The sequence below is a fragment of the Schizosaccharomyces cryophilus genome (genome assembly GCF_000004155.1).
Source record: "Schizosaccharomyces cryophilus OY26 unplaced genomic scaffold supercont4.6, whole genome shotgun sequence".
NCBI classification, from domain to species: Eukaryota; Fungi; Ascomycota; class Schizosaccharomycetes; order Schizosaccharomycetales; family Schizosaccharomycetaceae; genus Schizosaccharomyces; species Schizosaccharomyces cryophilus.
Genome location: NW_013185629.1, coordinates 867,861 through 887,351, shown reverse-complemented (window position 1 = coordinate 887,351; position 19,491 = coordinate 867,861). Strand labels below are relative to the sequence as shown.

Genomic DNA, 19,491 nt, shown 5'->3' with positions numbered 1-19,491 from the left:
TTTGGAGTCGATTGCTTTTAACATATTAAAAGGAAAGTACAATAAGTGAACATATAAATAGGTACCTACTTAAAAATAGTTTCTTTCTTCTATAAACTTTGATTGAGTTTAGATATAAACAACAGTTAAAATATTGATTAGGATCTTCAAATCCTTTGATGATATGTGTGTCGCTATGTATTTAGAATCAAAACGATATATATAAAAAAACAAAGAAACTGACTATTAAGTTACATTGAACAGAAATGAATAGTGAAGTAGTATAGCGTACTAATATATAAATATACATATTATATTTGTCTATCTAAAATCTCACAAATGCTATTAAATTAACAAAGATATTCTTAATTAGTCGTGGTCTTCTCTGTGTGCAAAATTTTTCATCTAAGAAATCAAAAACAAGCAATTCATCAGGAAACAAACAATAATCAAACAGTTTTTGTCTGCGTTTCTTTCGTATTTTCTTTAGTAAGGCTCGTTCACAATGTTGCTGCGGGAGGGTAATTTGGATGCTGGTGTACATATAGATGCTCGCGTAGGCCTGCGCAAAGAAGACTTGTCAATCATGGTAACATCGTTGGGTAAAGCAACAATCATATTTTTATCCGTACCGAAGCGAAAATCTTCTGCTTGAATGTTGGCTTGGTAGCGACGAATTTTGTATTTGTCTGTCTTGCCCCGCTTGACAAAATCCAAGTTCCAGCTGATTAAATAAGGACCAACGCTCGATATAATGGATGTTTCTTGAGCATCAATTCCTGTATTAAATTTTGCTGTTGTAAATGATACACCTCCTTCTAACTCACCTTGCATCATTGCGACATGTTGTGGACTATACTCATGTTAGTCATGACTATTGATTCTTTCATAAAGTCTTGCATTGCATCATCTTGAACTTACCTTAGTTGCAGACGCTTCGGTTTTGGCTTGCTGTCTTTGTTAAAGCTACGTTCAAAACCTAGTTTGCCTGCATTGCGTCCTTCTTTGATTCGAGCATCAATTAACAACAGATAGGTTTTGCAAGTCGCGAGAACCCAATTTCCGTCAGCTGTGACATCAATACCAATGATAGGTTCACCCAAGGCAGGCAAAGCTGTTTTGGCATTAATACCTAGCCTATCGAACAATCGGATATCACCCTTGTCGCTGGCAACGGCAATGTAGCCTTTTTCGGTAGTAGCCGCTGTACTAAAGTGATTGCGGGTAGCATACTGCTTAAACTCCTCTGCCACTAACTTATTTCCTTCTACTCGAGGATCAATACGGAAAATGGAGTTATTGGACAAACCCACCAATGTCTTTTCTGCAGTCATCTGGGCAAACTTGTTGTCAGGAGCCATGGCCACTAAGGGTACATCTTCGTGGATTTTCCATTCGTCTACCACTTTACCATATTCCACGTCCATATGGTATAAATGGTGAGGGGAATCTTCCGTCTGAAATACGATGGAGGAATCTTGATTGTGCAACAAAATCTTGCTAGGTTGCAGAGGTTTACCGTTCGGCTTAGACAGATTATTTATAGACGTATCGAATTTTAAGCCATCATCCACGTGCTTAAATACCCCAATCCTATTATTACGTGCGACATAAGAACGATCATTTTTGTATCCGACCGCCAGTATACTATTTTTCTCGTTCTCGGTCTCTTTTCTCCACCTCGATTCATCAATTTCACTTTCCTCACTTTCACTAAATTCGGTAAAAGAATCGCGAGTTTCATATTCGCTTTCCTCTTCTGAGTCTCCCAATTGCAACTGACGCCGCATAGCTTCTTCATCTTCTTCAGATTCTGCATCGGGCATTTCATCGTCCTCATAAAATGCATCCCGAACATACTCCCGCTCATCATCTTTTATTTTGAGCCATTTTTGTTGATTCAAATTTTCCCATAAAGCTCGCATAAGAATCTTCTGGAATTTATCCATCTCTTCCTGATTTGAAAACCGTAATAACCATGAAAATGCTGTTCCAATTTCATCATAATAATTCCAGATAAAAGAAAGATGTTCGAAGGAAAATACTGGATTCATTTTTGATTCTACCGATTGCTTCAGCCATTTCCGCTCTTTGGATGTGAGCGTAAACCAGTAATTCCAGTCTCCAAGATCGTAAATACAGGCTTCTGCATCTTTACTTTGTAGAACGAATATTTCTTCCAAAGAGTCAAATAAATAAAGCTCGGCGTGTACAAAACCCATTAATTCTCCTTCAAAAGAATCTTCTGTTTCTTCTTCTCCATCAATCTCTTCTGTTCCCAGCTCCGTTTTCCCTTCTTTTGAAATTTCTTTTTCCAAGTCTACGACTTTTGGGGTGTGTTGCTTGTTTTCAAGTCGTTCACTGGCTTCGCGGGAATGTTGCACTTCGGAAGCTTGTGGCTTTGAAGTTATAAACTCCTGGGCTGCTAATTCATCTAATTCGTCCTGAGTAAGCTGTCGAGACTTACGACGAGCTAAGTCTTCGGATTTCAGATCTAGCTTTGTAATTATGTTCTCCAAACTATCATTGGATGAATGCGGACGTTTGATAGGAACACTGAATTGTTCCAAGTCTGCAAGTGTAGCTTTGCTGTGAGGTTGGCGGTATTTTCGTTCATACATGCATTGCAACGCAACCATTTCAAATGTATATGCCACTCCTTCTTGCAAGCCTTCTTCGCACGTAAATTCATACAAAGTACCATCTTGAAATTCTGGATTATCCCACATCATCGAAATACCATCCTTTTTGACTTCAAATCGTAAATTCAATCGTTCATCTAATAAAAAGGCTTGCTCATCCTCAACCTCATCAGATCCATCTCCTTCTAATACTTCTTCACCTTCTTCATATGCTCTCTGAATTACCAGCTGATATTGGTATTCTGCTGTTGATCTTCGAATGGAAGCACTAGCATCTTTAAACCTGTTTTCGGCTGGTTAGTACCAACGTGTTCGTTATTCCTTGTGTTTCATGAAAACGTACATGCACTCTCTAAAATCATTATGAACAGAATACAATTGGCCATATGGAATTTGCACAATTTCACTTGAAGTTGAATTTCCCCATATGTATTTCCTAAATTTCGTTAGCGAAATCATATTTTCGCGTTCATTGACGTACCCTAGGGATTTTAGCATAAACATTTTCAAAATTTTAGAGTAAAATAGCTCATAAAAAGCCAATTCTCTTTCTTTTACAGATTCAGGCACTTTGGATGCGTCTACGTGTGGTCTCTTTAGTCATTGCCCCGGTAACAATGTTACTTTTGTTTATTTTGGGAATTCAAAATTATGGAATGTGAATTAAGTGTTAATGGCCACTGATTAAATAGAAGAGAAGAGCTGTACTACATTCTTTTACTTAAAGGATTTCATGACACTCATGAAATCATGGTAAATTACTTCTCGTAAGTCGCATCATGAAAAGGTTTAAGTGAACAGAATCATAAAACTAAATGTGTATTATCTGAATTAGTGCATTAAATTAGTTCATCAAAAAAGAAAAGAAAACGAGAAAAGTGAAAAATATGGGAATCATTAAAGCGGTGAACCAGTAAAGCGACGCAAAAAATAAAAGATTATAAAAGAGTGAACAGGGATACATCAAGCAAATTTATGAGAAATGCATTACTCAAGTTAATTTTCCATAAACCAAACTAACTTTTCTTCTCTGGATTTTTTATAAGAGGTTGCATTACAAGTGAAGTTCGACGACTTGCTAATGCTTCAGGATTGAGATTTAAAAAGGACTCACGTTTAGGAAGCTGCATGGTAGATGGAGGGGGCATTAAATTTGAATCTAAGCTGCTTTGGGGCGTTGGAGCGTTTGATGTTGATGAGGTAGTTGGATTACGAGCACGACTCATTGAGGATCCTAACCGAAATCGAGGGACTTTATTCTTGGAATGATCGAGAGACCATCTCTTAGTGTTCACTCTAGAATTCGAGGCTGGTATAGGACTTCCCAAGGGCATCTCACTAAAACGAACACGCTTCTTTAATGGCTTTTTTAAAACACGAGCTGCTTTTGAAGGTGAACGAGCTTTAAACCTGCTAGGCGAATGTGGAAAGTCATTCATAGATGCTAGACCAGAGTGTTTTGAATAGGGAGGAAATTTTGTAACTTTGAATTGTACTCTTGAAGGTGAAATACCGACCAGTTGATCAAAAGCACTTGCAAGGTATTCGTTTGTATCGATAGCCTCCTCAGGTAGCAGAGGAAGTAATGAAAACATGTTTTGAAGCATTTTCTTTGTAACGTTAGAAAGAGACTCTGCTTCCGACCTAGCATCCAAAATTTGATTTTCAACGATGGATTTTAACAGATCTACCTCGTCCTGAAGCATATCAGCGTACAAATCGTCTCCTTCGGCTTTAAAGGAAGATATGATGTGAGAGATACTATTCACAAATATTTTACAAATTTCATCAGGATTAACTTTTGAGAAAATCAGTGTGCGTTCAGAATAAAGGTTTTCAAGCCGGGTTTTCATCGAGTCCAGCTCTTCTTTTGTGATGGTTTCATTGTTTTCGGCTTGAGCAATCCAAAATTGGGAAAGAAGAATTTCATCTTCAAGTTTTCTAAGGGTACGTACATTGTGAATAAGGTCTTTTTGCAAATCTCGAGATCCGTCAAAAGAGGCTTTTAGAATGTTCCTTGCTTCAAGCATTCGAACTTCACGAGAAGAAATTTTTCGAGCTTCTTTCGATGAAAGAAATTGATTGGATTCTTCTGAAATTCGTTTTTGTAAAAAAGATACCCGTTGTCGAAGCTCATAGATGACTCGAACGTATTCACTAACGTGTCGATCTACGCTGACGGTATTTCGAGATACTTTCGTTTTAATATTTTTTGCTCGGTTTCCATATTTAAGCGTATTATGAGTTTCATCGTAATGTTGGGAAGAAGGTGAAACGCACACAATCATTACGGTTTTACAATTTCCACCAAGACTAAACTTCAGCAACCGCGTGAGTTTTGAGTCCCGGTAAGGAATATGTGGTCGACGACGTTGATCGCAAAGAGAATTAATACAATTCCCCAATGCTAATAAGGAACGATTAATGTTGGCACCTTCCACTAAGCGGTCGCCTCGGTTTTTTGTCGCACTAGCTCGTTCAGATCCTGCCAAATCAATGAAGGAAAATACTGAGCGTAATTCTTTTCCTTCGGAATTTGAACGGGGAGTCTGATGAACGTAAATTTGTAAAACAGCATGGGAGCGTGAAGAAACAGCGTTTGCCTCAGTAGGAGACATAGTTCGATTATTATTACCTCGTACAATAATATCCATTACCTCTTGCAAATCCTTTGGTGAATAATATGTGAGACCAGGTACGGAAATATTTTGATCGGCATCCTCTCGTATAGTCAGTGACTTGGGGGTCTCCAAAGACATCGGATCTTGGGAGAGCAGGTCACGAATTTTTTCGTTGTAAATTTCCAAATATGAAACCGAAAGCTCGACATCCATGGTAGCCTTGAGACTCTCAATTCGAGTCAGCAACTCGCGCATGGTGAGAAATATAATACCAGGGTCATTGGGCTCACCGCTGATTGTATGCGTTTTTCCACATCCAGTAGCTCCATATGCAAACACAGTAGCATTGTATCCATCAAGTACGCTGTCCAACAATGATTGACTAGTCCCTTGATATACCTCTTCTTGCGTAGTAGCGTCATGAAACAGTCTATCAAATGCAAACCGAAGGTCCTTAAATCGCTTGCCGGCAGAGAGTATTGATTTTTGTACACCAGCAAGTGGATTTTCTTCTGGGGGATCAAATATTAGCACGTTATCATCTAAGACGCGTAGTATGCGACGAATCCCGCGTTTTTTTGACTGTTCGGATACACCTGTGGAAGACCTTGATCCCGCAAGAGAACCATCACCAAGATACTCTGCTGAATCAGGAGTTTCAACTAACAATTCTTTCTCTTGTTCGGTAAACGGCCTCACTCGCACTGAACGTTAGCAATTCTGCTAGGAACGGACAACCTACCTGCAACGAATATCGACGAATCGTTTTTCATGGCAAAACATGAATAATTTGCCTAAAAGAGGGATTTTTGGTAGATGGAAGACAATCGCTATATCTGGTATAGGAGAAGATGGAAATGTAAACAAAGCTTCGAGTATTTAATAGGTACATACATTTTTAAACATAACTGTTTATAAAATTGTATTTATTTATTTTATATATTTATTTTATCCATATTCCGAAAATTATTATTTAGCAGTCACTTAATGTTTCGAGGCTAGCTATGGGAAACAGAAATTTGGGATGGGGGAAACTTGATCATCTTCACCCACGCGAAAAATCCAAATAATGGCAGGTGTATCTGTTAAGGACGTTGATGCTCAACGGTTTGTTACCGCTTATGCTGCTTTCTTAAAAAGATCAGGTATGGAAAAAGAACAAGCGAAAAAGGATGACATTTGGGCAAGTTATGCGAATTTCCTTGCCGAAGTGAATTTCGGCTCTTTTGTACATTATCCTTTTTGCTGAAAATGAATACAAGGAGTAAGAAAGCTAACATATTTCTATTTAGGCAAAATGGCCACTCCTCAATGGATTGATATTGTCAAGACCGGTACCCATAAGGAGTTGGCTCCTTACGACCCTGACTGGTACTTTGTTCGTGCTGCTGCTATTGCTCGCCATATCTACCTTCGTAAGCAAGTCGGTGTTGGCCGTCTTTGCAAGGTTTATGGTGGCTCTGTCAACCGTGGCATGCGTCCTTCTCACCACCGTGATGGATCTGGTAGCGTTCAACGCAAGGTCATCCAAAGCTTGGAAAAAATTGGCGTCCTTGAAAAGTCTGATAACGGTGGTCGTCGCATTTCTCAACAAGGTCAACGTGACTTGGATCGTATTGCTTACTCCTTGTTAGAAGAGGATGAAGAGTAAACGAATCTTGGGATACGTTCTCTCTTAGAGAAAAATAGAAAGTTTACTAAATAAAAAAGATGCTTTGTGGGTGCAAAGAGAAGATTTTGTTGGGAATGGTCCCGCAATTTGTAGAGAGTAGTAGACTTGGCATGGGAGAAAAAGTAGAATGTAAGAGAACGAGAAGGTATCATTACCAAAATTTTTGTCGAATCAATGAGAATAACTAGTTTGATGGTTTCGTACCTTGTTCTACTTCGTGTTGTCATCTTGGTAATGGCGGACAATTTTTTCTGTGAGTTTTTATGAATTTTAACTCGTACAACAAATGTATTTCTCAATCAAACTTTCTTTCTGTCATCATTATTATTTTTTTTTATTTTTGATGATGACACTGTCTTGACCAACTCTGAAATCAAAATTATCATTTACCATTTACATATGCTCCTCAAGCAAATAGCTAATGGATGCATCTCGATATACTTACTATATAGCTAAAAATAAAATTTTTTTTGAATGATGACTTGTTTGTTATTCTTCAAATGTTTCCTAAGCAAATATATGTTTGCACTGACTGGTCCTTCGTTTTTCTCTATTCCAGAAGTACCACCGGAGTAGTCAAGCAATGAAATGAAAAATATCTTATTGAACACGTACTATCTACTCACTTTATAATAGACTAGTTAACTGAAAGCAACCCGATTTGTTTACATGATAATAACGAGTAAAATATTCACTGGACATGGACGGGTGATTTTGTCTCCACAGAGTACTATATGCTATTCAACAGAAAAAAAAGTAAAAAGTACCTCCTCGTAGAGTTCGTTCCCTCTTCTGTCAAAGATATGTCGTGAACGTCCAAAGACACCGGACCGGTACCATCGCTTTACCTGAGAATCATATTTCAAAGTTCTCTATGAAAAAAAGAAATGCAAGATAAGCTTATCTATTTTTTTTTTGAAAAACCTTTTATTATCATTCCAGTCCATTACTTTCTAGTCTTTTGCCTCTGTTTTAGCATATTTCTAAATTTGCTATACAGCAGCTATACTCTTTAATATTATAATTTACAGGTAACAAAAGCGAAAACGTACCTTTTCTAGATTAGTCTTTACGGCCCCTTCATTCCCTTTATATTAATATAACACTATTTCAATTATGATTGGAATATCCGTGAAAAAGTAACGGTGCGGTTACCTTTCTTACCGAGAAAGACAGTAGCGCTAAATGAAGCTTTAAAAGACTTCTTAACCATTTAACCTGATCCTTTCATGGTCTTTCTGTTACATTTTTTCTTTGTTTTTTTTGTTCAGAGTAAGAGTCTTTTAGTCTCGTAATAAAAAAGCAAAGACTTATAAGCAAGAATAAATGATAGCAAGCTCTTGATAATTCGTTTATTGCCTAATAGAAGCCGAGAACGCCAAAGTCCATAAATCGAGAAAACTAATGCGAGTTTGGTTTAAAAAACTTCCAGATGGAGTTGTAAGCTCTGTTCTCGTGACAGAAGAATATCTAGTGGATGACTTGAAAGATGCAATTAGTCAAAAATTCCCTGTGCGGATCGCGCGACATTTTGATGCGCCAGAACTGAACATTCGCCTTGTTGCTCCGAGCAATTGTTCTTCAGAGCCTCAATCTAGAGATCTGGAACCAAATGAAAATTTACTATTGACCATGAATTACTACTTTCCTCATGGACAAACAATAGACGAAGCGCTTTTGGTGAGTGTGCCTTCCGTTCCTTATGCACAGAGTCAATCAGACAACTCGTTGCCATCTTCGAGGTCAAATAGCTATGAAATGGTTGCGAACAACAATACTCCTGAATTTTCATCCACATCTCAAATTTCCAATATCATCGCTGACTCGGGTCCTCGTTCCAAGCAGCCCTCCGTTTCCGAAATCCCCGACTCTCCTTCTAATCATTCCCTCCATCGAGCACCCAGTAACTCTTATTTATACAAGGTACCCAGTATCGCGAACCCTTCTAATCGTTCTTTAGGAAGAGGCCGCTCCAACACACTCGTTAATAAACCCGGGGTATTGCTTTTACCCCGCTATTCTCGGCAACAAAGCTCTTCTAGTCGTTCTGGTGTCTCGGATCATGCTTCCTGTGAAAGAACCTACCCTGCTGTCACGGCCAATTCCAAACAAGCGTTCAGTTCTTCTACTAGTTCTGGTAATACCGTAAAACCGGAACAGAAGAAGTCTCCAGAGATACCCCAGAGTAGTGCTGATTCTTTATATACTAGGCCCAACTCGTCTCCAATTCAGAGTTCCTTGATTGATGAGCCTGCTTCTTCCAGCACTCAACAAATACTGCCCGAGTCTACCGTAAAGGCTGGTTCAGAATCAAAAAATAAGCCTGCTATATCACCTCAAGCTAGTTATTCAGAAAACACCGGAGACAGTAGTAGAAACAATTCTCCTGTAAATGTTATTGGAACAGCCGGTATTTCTGCCAAAACGCCTTTTGCTAGTTTACTTGAAGGTGTCATTCCTCCCATTGAGGTTCTAATTGTTGAAGACAACATAATTAATCAGAAAATTCTCGTGGCCTTCATGAAGAAACGTAATATTTCCTCGGAAGTTGCTAAAGATGGTTTGGAGGCTTTAGAAAAGTGGAAAAAGAAATCTTATCATTTAATCTTAATGGATATCCAACTGCCAACACTAACTGGCATAGAAGTTACAAAAGAAATTCGACGTCTAGAGCGTCTTAATGCCATCGGTCTCGTCGCTCAAAAGCCTACAGAACCTATTCCTGAACAAGAATTGCTGCCACCTGATAAGTTTCAGTCGCCTGTTATTATTGTTGCCTTAACAGCTTCCAGCTTAATGACTGATCGAAACGAAGCTTTAGCAGCAGGTTGTAATGATTTTTTAACGAAGCCGGTATCGCTGGTATGGCTCGAAAAGAAAATTACGGAATGGGGTTGCATGCAAGCACTTATTGACTGGAACAGATGGCGGCGTTTTCGTGGTCATTAATTTGCTTTTTTTTTAATATCCTTAATTTTTTTTTCATCTTTACTGCTCGTAAGAGTAGGATCCATTGAGCTTTGTGATATATATTTATACATTTTCTATTACTTGTTTATTATATTTTGCTAATCTCTGGTTTAAAGACCTTTACCTTGACTGATTTTGCTTATAGGTTTTTTTGTGTACTAGAAATTATTTAACGGTTCACGTTTTGTCATATTTAATGAAACAAAATACTGTGCTTACGCGTACCACAAGAACTGTGTGGTCTTGTCTTGGGAGTACTACCTTGGAGTATTCGTATAATCGAGCGAAATACTTAAGTTAATACTTATCGCGAAATTATTTATATTGTGAACTATTATTTACTAGTGATAACTACTAATAATGTTCTCTGTATGAACTAACTAAACTAGTTGATTAGTTCGACCAGCAAAATCTTATTAACTGAAGATTTAGCTGTAATATTTAGCCATGTATAACTATTATGATTTGTCTTCTTTTCAATCGTACATACCATTTCTCTTATCGTATGGGTCTTGTATTTTTTTTTTTTTTTTCACTTTTTCTGTCACGGCAGAAACCTCACAGCGTAATACTTGTATTTCGAGTAAAAATATTAAGTACGATTGTATTGTTGTATATGCTAACTGGATGCTGTTGCACTACGTTTTAAGACGCTAGTAATGTCCAAGGATTTGAATAACTAAATGGAATGCTTGAAAGACAATCGAATTTTCCAGTGTGAAGATTCAGACTGTAGACTGATCAGTGTATAATATTTGATTAGTGGATCATTTCATTAATGTTTCGATCGCTTGATTCTTGATTTTTGTATCTCGTTTTTTTATTGTTTGTTTACTTGGTATTATGCAAAGATCCTTTAGGATTATACTTATTAGCTGATATTCACTAATACTTGATTATTATAACGCGTTAACGCGCGCTATCCATCTGTGACAATAAGACTAAAGGATGAAACATTACAAATAGTAAACAAAGCATGGAAAAAGCCTTTCAGAATACTTGTACACAAATTCAGAGCCAAGAATTAGAAAAAACAGAAATTATCAGTCGAAAAAGCTATATTACGGCGTAAAGGTCCTGTCGTGGAGCCGCGACAATAATGCGACAATTCTCTAAGCTTAAGGCCATCAGTTAATTTTCGTTAATATTTTTTTTACAAAATCCCCGACTGTGACATTGGCAGGTTTTCGTACCTGAAAGGCGATGAATTTGTAATTACATTCAAGAGAAACCACTTTCTTTATATAGTTATACTTCTGTTGATGAATTTTAGTGGTAAATTGTATCTACTTTTAATACGGCTCAGCAACATTCAAGTATAAACGGTACTAATCTACCTCAATTTATTCATCTTGTGTATTACAGTTTCTAGCTGAAGACTTGTTTCTCTAATTTGAATTCAAAGTTTTTTCTGTTCCATACTTAACTTACGAAGACTTCACTTTCTCCAAGGTTTTATCCCAACATTTTTTGACCAAAAAAAAGAAAAAAGATAAAACACTTAAAGTGGTAGTATGGTTGAAAAAAGAAAAAATGAAGATGAATCTATTATTCCAACAAGTGAACATGTAAAGAAGCTTGCTACTAATGAAAGTGTAAGTGAGGACGTCGTTAGAGAAAGAATCGTAATATTACTGGGTTATTCAGGATTCGGCTACCATGGAATTCAAATTAATGAGCCCTTAAAGACGATTGAAGGGGACATTGTGCATGCCTTGAAGGATTTGGGATATCTAAAGAAAGCGACATTAGATGAAAAGCACCTTGTGATCGCTAGAGCTGCGAGGACAGACAAAGGAGTTCATACTCTTGGAAACCTTGTTTCTTTAAATGTCTATGTACAAAATTCGCTAAATCCATCAGAGTTGCGCGAAAAGCTAAATGCTAAATTGAGCAGGCAAATACGCGTATGGGATGTATTTCAAGTACAAAAGTATTTCAATCCGAGAATCTCTTGTGAATCGCGTACTTACGAATATTTGATACCATCGTTTTCCTTGATACCTCCAAAAGATTCGACACCATTGTTCAAAAAATCACAGAAAAATTTTGAGAGGGAGCCAAAAAATCAACTGGATAGTCTGCTACTTTCTTCAACAGTTGATACTAGGAAGTTTTGGGAACAAGTGGAAATTAGATGCAAAAAACTTCAAGACGAATTTAAAGAGAATCCGGAAACGTTTACCAACCCATTTACTGGTTTCTTTCCTGAGAAACCTATCCCTGCTCATATAAAGGTACCACATGAAGCCAAGCTGAAAAAAGCTTTGAAAAACGCGGACCATTTCTATTACATGAACTATCGAGTTCCTGAAGAACGTCTAGAATTACTTCAAAAAGTATTTCAATTGTATATAGGAAGACACAATTTTCATAACTTTACGATCACTCAAGACCCAAGAGCACCCAGCAACTATCGAACCATTGAATCCATTGAATGTGGTATGCCGTTCATTTATGAGAATTGGGAATGGATTCCAGTAACAATTCGCGGTAATTCCTTTATGCTGAACCAAATTCGTAAAATGATTGCTCATGCTCTAATGGTGATACGAAGTTGCGCAAGTTTGAGTGTCATAACAAAAGCTCTTTCACCCGAAGTGTCTATGAATATTAGCAAAAGTCCCGGACATGTATTGGTTTTGAAGGATATTAGTTTTTCCACTTATAACAAGTCATTGCAGGATGAAAATCATGTCAAAATAGATCTTGTCAAATACAAAGAACAAATGGAGAATCTTAAGAAGGAAGTCATTTATCCTGACATTATCCAATTGGAGCAGAAAGAAAAGATGTAAGTTGTTTTCTTTATTCGTTACTAACATTTGCAGGTTCTTTAGCTTTTTAGCTTATGCTGATCAGCACACGAAGGATCAATTTGACTATTTATTTCAACCATAAATTCTCTAGACTTTGTTTATCTTTCTAAGTGTAGGCCTTCTATGGAGAGGATTTAGTATTAGAATAAAAAAAAATATCCAGTTCCTGATGTATTTGAAGATACAAATTAATAATTAAAACGGAAACCCTATTGATTTTTTGTTCATTCTGTTTGTTTATATCATATAATCATCCTAAGATGTACCCTACCCTAAACGCCGATGATTCCTTCCATTATATATTGGGAGATTCGCTTCATCCTTTTACCAACTACCAAACATAGATATCGAACAAGCAAATTGATATGCAATAAGTGATTTTTTTTTGACCTTTTTGAGGAAAATCGTAAGCATAAAAGTCTGAAACAAGAAGAAAGAATGAAAATAGACTAAAAAAGATATTGTATGATGAAACAATTTCGTCGCTGGAATTGATCAAATGAACCCAACGCTAGTCTATTCACCTTTACGAGGACTTATTTATTACCTTGTAAAGGTTGCTAATACCTAGCAAGAAAAAAATTGATGATATATCGGATTGCTTGGCGTCTATTCAAGTAAATCCCTACGAGCATCAATACATGATATTAAATACTGAATTGCTATAATAAAAGCCTGTTTACATTGTCCTATCTATGAAGAGTTGTAAAATAAAAAATGTGAGCTTTAGTAGCTTTCATGAATTAAGACATTTTTGGTAAATCGCAAGTAGTGTTGGTAGAATCAGAATAGCAAATTTATAACGGTTTTCTCTCATTTTATTTATTCTTTTTCTTTTAAGAGTAATGTGTAAAACAGCTAAGAATATTTAAAAATTAACTGAAAATAGAACTAGCTACACTTTTTGTTTACGCGCTTCTTAGCACTGAAGGACTTACACTGACACTCATAGCTCGTCCTTTCCCACCATCGCAATTAACGCCAAGAAAAGGGGTGATTGCTTGTTTTTTTCAAACTTTTTTACCGTATTCAATTCAAGTTGGCTAAGTTAGATTTTTTTTTTCTGAAGGACTACGGCGATTTCAGCAATTATTGAAATTGTTCAACAACAGGTTGCTTTGTGAGGATCCCACCAAGTCTTTGGATTTCTTACAATACTTCTTCTTAATCAATGTCCAGAAATGTAGAAATTAAGCAAAATGCTCCAAGGGACTCTCAAGACTCATTATCCTCAGACATTACATTTCACAGAACGGATGGCCCACAAGAGAATCCGTTTTTAGGAAGAGACGAATTTGAGGATATCTTCGGCGCAGAAAGTCAGTTTGTTTCTTCTTCTGGACAGGATTCAAGAAATCCGTTTCTGAGCTATGATGGGTCAGGACGCATGGGTCGAATCAATGATCCTAACAATCCTTATGTCAGAGCCACAGGTGCAGATGTACGGAAAATCGAGATTCCTTTGCGTAATTTTGCAGATCCCATTCAAAATGAAGACTTCATACCTGATGGAGGACAAGGATTTTTTGAACGATTAAAGTCTTGGAAGCGTGTATTCAAAAGGAAAGAAAAACATATTGATCCAAAAGAACTGGGTCCTAGAATGATTACCTTAAATGACTATGCTGCCAACCATTTTTTAGATAACGTCGTCTCCACTTGCAAGTACAATGCAGTCAGTTTCCTTCCGAAGTTTTTAAAAGAGCAATTTTCCAAGTATTCAAATTTGTTCTTCTTGTTTACAGCTGTTATTCAACAGATTCCAGGAATTACTCCCATGAATCGTTATACAACAATCGGCCCCATGCTCGTTGTCTTGTCTGTGTCTGGGGTAAAAGAAATCATGGAAGACATAAAACGAAAGAAGCAGGATGAGGAAACGAATAATTCGGTTTGCTATGTTTTGCAAGGTACTGGGTTTGTCGAAAAGCAGTGGAAAGATGTCCAAGTTGGTGATATTGTGAAAGTCGTGTCTGAAACTTTCTTTCCTGCTGATCTGGTCTTGTTGTCTTCTTCTGAGCCAGAGGGTCTTTGTTACATTGAGACCGCTAATCTTGATGGCGAAACAAACCTCAAAGTGAAACAGGCGCTGCCGGAGACGTCTAGTTTGTTGAAGCCTATAGAATTAAGCCAGCTGGAAGGCACAGTAAAGTCTGAACAACCAAACAATAGTCTGTATACATATGATGCAACATTGAAACTTCTTCCTAATGATCGTGAGTTACCCTTGAGTCCAGAACAATTGTTGCTTCGCGGTGCTCAACTTCGTAACACACCTTGGGTTTACGGACTTGTCGTTTTCACTGGGCACGAGACGAAACTCATGAGGAACACAATGGAAACTCCCGTTAAACGTACAGCTGTTGAAAAGCAAGTAAATACACAGATTCTTTACCTTCTCTTTATTTTTGTCTTCCTTTGTTTTTCTTCTTCACTTGGTTCTCTTATTCAACGATCTGTTTATGGCTCTGCTTTTTCGTACTTGTCTATTACCGCTTCTCGGGGTGGTGAATTTTTTAAACAGCTTCTGACATTTTGGATTCTGTACTCCAATCTTGTTCCTATCTCTCTCTTTGTTACATTTGAATTGGTCCGTTATATACAAGCTCAACTTATTAGTAGTGACCTTGATATGTACCATGAAGAAACAGATGTACCGGCTGCTTGTCGTACATCTTCTTTAGTTGAAGAGTTGGGTCAGGTCGGTTATATTTTTAGTGATAAAACAGGTACGTTGACACGTAACCAAATGGAGTTTCGTCAATGCTCTATCGCTGGATTAGCTTATGCCGATGTTATCCCTGAAGACCGCCAGTATTCAGAAGAATTGGATTCCGACATGTTGGTATACGACTTCTCTACTTTAAAAAAAAATCTTAATTCCAGCAATGGTGAATTAATTCATCACTTTCTGTTGGTCCTCTCAATTTGTCATACTGTTATTCCGGAGTTTGATGAAACATCCAATTTAATGAAATATCAGGCTTCTTCCCCTGATGAAGGTGCATTAGTAAAGGGAGCCGTAAGCATTGGTTACGAATTTTTGGCTAGAAAACCACGATACGTTACGGTTAAATTATTTGATAAGGAAGAGACCTACGAATTGCTCAACATATGTGAGTTCAATTCCACGAGAAAGAGAATGTCTATTGTTTTCCGTTGTCCAGATGGAAAAGTCAGATTGTATATAAAAGGTGCTGATACTGTCATCCTTGACAGGCTTGTTAGCGGGTGTCCGTATCTTCAAACTACAATTCATCATTTGGAGGATTATGCAACTGTTGGCTTGCGAACGTTGTGTATCGCTATGAGAGAAATATCCGATTCCGATTACCAAAAATGGTCAGTTATTTACGAAGCAGCATCAACAAGTTTGGTAGATAGAGCCCAAAAATTAATGGATGCTGCAGAAATGATTGAAAAAGACTTGACACTTCTTGGAGCTACAGCTATTGAGGATAGGTTACAAGATGGAGTGCCTGATACAATCTCAACACTACAGACTGCAGGCATAAAAATATGGGTCTTAACAGGTGACAGACAAGAGACCGCAATCAATATTGGAATGAGCTGTAAACTTATTGATGAGGATATGGGCCTAGTCATTGTAAATGAGCAAACAAAAGAAGCCACTGCCGAAAGCATTATGTCAAAATTATCTTCCATTTATAGAAATGAACATAATACTGGAAGTATAGAGTCGATGGCTTTAATCATTGATGGTGTTTCTCTTACCTTCGCTTTAGAGCGTTCGCTTGAACGGCGCTTCTTTGAGCTTGCTTCCCTATGCCGTGCTGTTATATGCTGTCGAGTATCACCATTACAAAAAGCTTTGGTAGTTAAGATGGTAAAGCGAAACACGGATTCCATTTTATTAGCGATTGGTGACGGCGCCAACGATGTTCCTATGATTCAAGAGGCTAACATCGGTGTCGGAATAAGTGGAATGGAAGGCTTACAGGCCGTCAGAAGTTCGGATTTCTCTATTTCTCAGTTCTGCTATTTAAGAAAGCTGTTGTTGGTTCATGGATCATGGTGCTACCAGCGCCTTAGCAAATTGATATTGTACTCATTTTATAAAAATGTCGCTCTCTATATGACTCAATTTTGGTTTGCCTTCTGTAATGCTTTTTCTGGGCAAGTTACTTACGAATCCTGGTCAATTTCTTTATACAACGTTCTGTTTACAGTTCTGCCTCCTATTGTTATTGGAATTTTTGACCAATTCGTAAGTGCAAGCCAACTATATCAATATCCTCAACTCTATCAGCTAGGACAGCGTGGAGAGTTTTTTAATATAAAACGATTTTGGGCATGGATAGCAAATGGGTTCTATCATTCATTACTTTTGTTCTTATGTTCGATTGCAGTGTTTGACTCTGATGGCCCTAATTCTAACGGCCCCACTTCTGGCCATTGGGTTTGGGGAACCACCCTCTATGCAACTATTTTAGCTACTGTTTTAGGTAAAGCCGCTCTTATCAGTAATCACTGGACGCATTACATGATTATTGCTACTCTAGGGTCTTTTGTCTTTTGGTTGGTTTTCATGCCGATCTATTCTATAGTTGCGCCAGCCATTGGGTTTTCAAAGGAATTTAAAGGAATTATACCTTACCTGCATGGAAATCTAAAATTTTGGGCTTCAATACTTGTATTTCCTACATTTGCTTTAATGCGTGATTTCGTTTGGAAATACTCATCAAGAATGTACTACCCCGAAGAGTATCATTACGTCCAAGAGATACAAAAGTATAATGTTACAGACTATAGACCGCGAATGATTGGGTTTCATAAGGCTATTCGCAAAATTCGGCAGATGCAAAGAATGCGCAAACAGAGAGGATATGCATTTTCACAAGGAGAGGAAGATCAATCCAGAATCCTCGATGCTTACGATACAACCCACGTTCGTGGAGCTTATGGAGAAATGCGCTAGGATCTTCAGACAGAATTCGAAAAGTGCATGTCGTGTCACCTTCTTTCCTTTTATTTTTCTAAATAATGTTTTAATGAGTTTTCTTAAATGTTTTTCCTGTATAACTAAAAAAATCACTCGTTAAATTAACTGCCGGTATTAACTTTTAGATTACTGTTTTTTAACGATAGGAACCTATACAAAGAGACGCATTTGTTCCTCCGAAACCGAAACTGTTTGACAGTGCATAATTAACGGTTTTTACTTTGGTTTCATTAGGAACGTAATCGCACCGATCTTCTTCTGGGATATCGGTTTTTTGTAAATTTAGAGTAGGAGGAATAATTTTCTACGGTGGTTAGTAAAAGAGATAAAGATATAGTGCATACTTCATGAATAGCCAAAATAGTAAAGATTGATTCTACTGCCCCAGCAGCTCCTAAAAGGTGCCCAATGGAGCCTTTAGAGCTCGACACAGGAAGCGATTGAGGGTCTTTGCCAGTACCTTTCAAAAGAGTAGCAATGGCCCTACTCTCAGATACATCACCAAGCTTAGTGGAGGTAGCATGAGCGTTTATATAATCCAAGTCTTGGGGAGAAACGTTGGCATTTCTCAAAGCTTTTTTCATAGCCAAGTACGCAGATGACCCATTTGGATTTGGGGCCGTTATATTATAGTTATCGGCAGATTGACCAAAGCCAAGAATTTCAGCATATATAGGTGCATTTCTATGCTTGGCATGCTCGAGTTCCTCGAGGACCAAAGCTCCGGCGCCTTCTCCGATAACAAACCCATCTCTTTCCGAATCAAATGGGCGAGAAGCTTTTGATGGATCTTCATTGAAGTTTGTGGATAAACTTCTGGCTTTGGAAAACCCAGCTAAAACAAAAGGATTTATGCATGCCTCAGAACCACCTGCTAATATCACATCAGCTTGGCCAAGTTTGATCAAGTTGTAGGCATCACCAATGGCATGACAGCCAGCAGCGCAGGCGGTGGTTACAGTATGGTTGCATGCGATAAAACCATACTGTTGAGATATGTAGCCTGCTGGCATATTCATTAAGACTTTGGTAATGATTCTGGGAGAAATTTTTCGTATTCCGTTTCTCACAAATATATCGTTTTGTTGAATGGCGTCTTCTAAATTACCCAGACCAGTTGCATAACATACACCCTGAAAAAGCACTGTTAGCAAACATCTTTAAGCCCTTATGACTAAATTACAAAGCCTGCGTCTACCCCAGAAGACGGCCTTTGATTATCACAAACATACAGTAGCTTCCCTTTCTTCGTCAGTTACATTAACCCATTTGGCATCAGCTAAAGCTTCAGCAGAAGCAGCTAAAGCAAATTGAGTAAACGTTGCTGTTTCACGTAGTTTACTTTGATCAATACAAGTGAGAGGATTCCATTCGCCTTCATTAGTGCCTCTGGGAACCAAGCCTGCTACTTGACTCGGCAGGGACTCAAATCCGGGTTTATTTTTTAAAGAAACAATACCAGATCTTCCCTGGAGCAATTTTTCCCACGTCCTTTTAACTCCACAACCTAGAGGAGTTACAGCTCCCAGTCCAGTGATTACGATTCTCCTCATCCTTTATATGTTAAAAAACTAAAAACTCGTTTCAATTTAGTTCAGAATGCAATGTATTTTTAAAAAAAATATGGCATGATAAGCTAATGCGCCGAATTGCAAGAACTTGGGATCTTCAATATGGATGTAAGTATCTCACCTTACAATAATAAATGATCAAATTTGAAATGCATTTTCGAAAAATTACATCTCTATATGACTAGAATAAATACAAGTTAAATGAATTAGAATCAAATTGGTGTTCGTTTCGAAACGGATTACTGTTGAAACGT

At 37.7% G+C, this 19,491-nt stretch overlaps 7 protein-coding genes across 7 annotated transcripts; 4 read left to right on the top strand and 3 right to left on the bottom strand.

The window, feature by feature from the left end:
* Nucleotides 1–252: 252 nt before the first annotated feature.
* SPOG_01260 (Vid27 family protein) lies at nt 253–3,201 on the bottom strand. Its single transcript, XM_013169533.1, has 4 exons — nt 3,103–3,201; nt 2,965–3,057; nt 901–2,904; nt 253–832 (listed from the first exon to the last, which is right to left on the bottom strand). Exons 1-4 carry the CDS (start codon nt 3,123–3,125, stop codon nt 466–468), a joined length of 2,487 nt encoding a protein of 828 aa, XP_013024987.1. The 5' UTR covers nt 3,126–3,201; the 3' UTR covers nt 253–465.
* A 193-nt stretch (nt 3,202–3,394) lies between these two features.
* On the bottom strand, nt 3,395–6,123 carry SPOG_01259 (kinesin-like protein Klp6). The gene is made up of 2 exons (XM_013169532.1): nt 5,985–6,123; nt 3,395–5,946 (listed from the first exon to the last, which is right to left on the bottom strand). Exons 1-2 carry the CDS (start codon nt 6,013–6,015, stop codon nt 3,638–3,640), a joined length of 2,340 nt encoding a protein of 779 aa, XP_013024986.1. The 5' UTR covers nt 6,016–6,123; the 3' UTR covers nt 3,395–3,637.
* A 147-nt stretch (nt 6,124–6,270) lies between these two features.
* SPOG_01258 (40S ribosomal protein S19) lies at nt 6,271–6,987 on the top strand. The gene is made up of 2 exons (XM_013169531.1): nt 6,271–6,387; nt 6,535–6,987. The coding sequence occupies exons 1-2, from the start codon at nt 6,312–6,314 to the stop codon at nt 6,891–6,893; spliced, it is 435 nt and encodes a 144-aa protein (XP_013024985.1). The 5' UTR covers nt 6,271–6,311; the 3' UTR covers nt 6,894–6,987.
* A 1,066-nt stretch (nt 6,988–8,053) lies between these two features.
* Nucleotides 8,054–10,375, top strand: SPOG_01257 (response regulator Mcs4). Its single transcript, XM_013169530.1, has one exon. It carries the CDS (start codon nt 8,319–8,321, stop codon nt 9,861–9,863), a length of 1,545 nt encoding a protein of 514 aa, XP_013024984.1. The 5' UTR covers nt 8,054–8,318; the 3' UTR covers nt 9,864–10,375.
* Nucleotides 10,376–11,034: 659 nt separating this feature from the next.
* On the top strand, nt 11,035–12,890 carry SPOG_01256 (tRNA pseudouridine synthase Pus2). Its single transcript, XM_013169529.1, has 2 exons — nt 11,035–12,678; nt 12,716–12,890. Exons 1-2 carry the CDS (start codon nt 11,399–11,401, stop codon nt 12,783–12,785), a joined length of 1,350 nt encoding a protein of 449 aa, XP_013024983.1. The 5' UTR covers nt 11,035–11,398; the 3' UTR covers nt 12,786–12,890.
* A 758-nt stretch (nt 12,891–13,648) lies between these two features.
* On the top strand, nt 13,649–19,452 carry SPOG_01255 (P-type ATPase). Its single transcript, XM_013169528.1, has one exon. It carries the CDS (start codon nt 13,875–13,877, stop codon nt 17,640–17,642), a length of 3,768 nt encoding a protein of 1,255 aa, XP_013024982.1. The 5' UTR covers nt 13,649–13,874; the 3' UTR covers nt 17,643–19,452.
* Nucleotides 17,626–19,350, bottom strand: SPOG_01254 (3-oxoacyl-[acyl-carrier-protein]-synthase). The gene is made up of 3 exons (XM_013169527.1): nt 18,899–19,350; nt 18,011–18,799; nt 17,626–17,970 (listed from the first exon to the last, which is right to left on the bottom strand). The coding sequence occupies exons 1-3, from the start codon at nt 19,217–19,219 to the stop codon at nt 17,803–17,805; spliced, it is 1,278 nt and encodes a 425-aa protein (XP_013024981.1). The 5' UTR covers nt 19,220–19,350; the 3' UTR covers nt 17,626–17,802.
* Nucleotides 19,453–19,491: the final 39 nt, after the last annotated feature.

Bases quoted from the DNA above. Each gene is read 5' to 3' on its own strand.
- SPOG_01256 (XM_013169529.1), top strand. From the start codon at position 11,399: ATGGTTGAAAAAAGAAAAAATGAAGATGAATCTATTATTCCAACAAGT. The intron at 12,679-12,715 runs GTAAGTTGTTTT...TAACATTTGCAG, and splicing joins TTGGAGCAGAAAGAAAAGAT to GTTCTTTAGCTTTTTAGCTT.
- SPOG_01254 (XM_013169527.1), bottom strand. From the start codon at position 19,219: ATGAGGAGAATCGTAATCACTGGACTGGGAGCTGTAACTCCTCTAGGT. The intron at 18,800-18,898 runs GTATGTTTGTGA...GTGCTTTTTCAG, and splicing joins ACGAAGAAAGGGAAGCTACT to GGTGTATGTTATGCAACTGG. The intron at 17,971-18,010 runs GTATGCACTATA...TAACCACCGTAG, and splicing joins CTATTTTGGCTATTCATGAA to AAAATTATTCCTCCTACTCT.
- SPOG_01255 (XM_013169528.1), top strand. From the start codon at position 13,875: ATGTCCAGAAATGTAGAAATTAAGCAAAATGCTCCAAGGGACTCTCAA.
- SPOG_01259 (XM_013169532.1), bottom strand. From the start codon at position 6,015: ATGAAAAACGATTCGTCGATATTCGTTGCAG. The intron at 5,947-5,984 runs GTAGGTTGTCCG...GCTAACGTTCAG, and splicing joins TTCGTCGATATTCGTTGCAG to TGCGAGTGAGGCCGTTTACC.
- SPOG_01260 (XM_013169533.1), bottom strand. From the start codon at position 3,125: ATGTTTATGCTAAAATCCCTAGG. The intron at 3,058-3,102 runs GTACGTCAATGA...AACGAAATTTAG, and splicing joins TTTATGCTAAAATCCCTAGG to GAAATACATATGGGGAAATT. The intron at 833-900 runs GTAAGTTCAAGA...ACATGAGTATAG, and splicing joins CCGAAGCGTCTGCAACTAAG to TCCACAACATGTCGCAATGA.
- SPOG_01258 (XM_013169531.1), top strand. From the start codon at position 6,312: ATGGCAGGTGTATCTGTTAAGGACGTTGATGCTCAACGGTTTGTTACC. The intron at 6,388-6,534 runs GTATGGAAAAAG...ATTTCTATTTAG, and splicing joins TGCTTTCTTAAAAAGATCAG to GCAAAATGGCCACTCCTCAA.
- SPOG_01257 (XM_013169530.1), top strand. From the start codon at position 8,319: ATGCGAGTTTGGTTTAAAAAACTTCCAGATGGAGTTGTAAGCTCTGTT.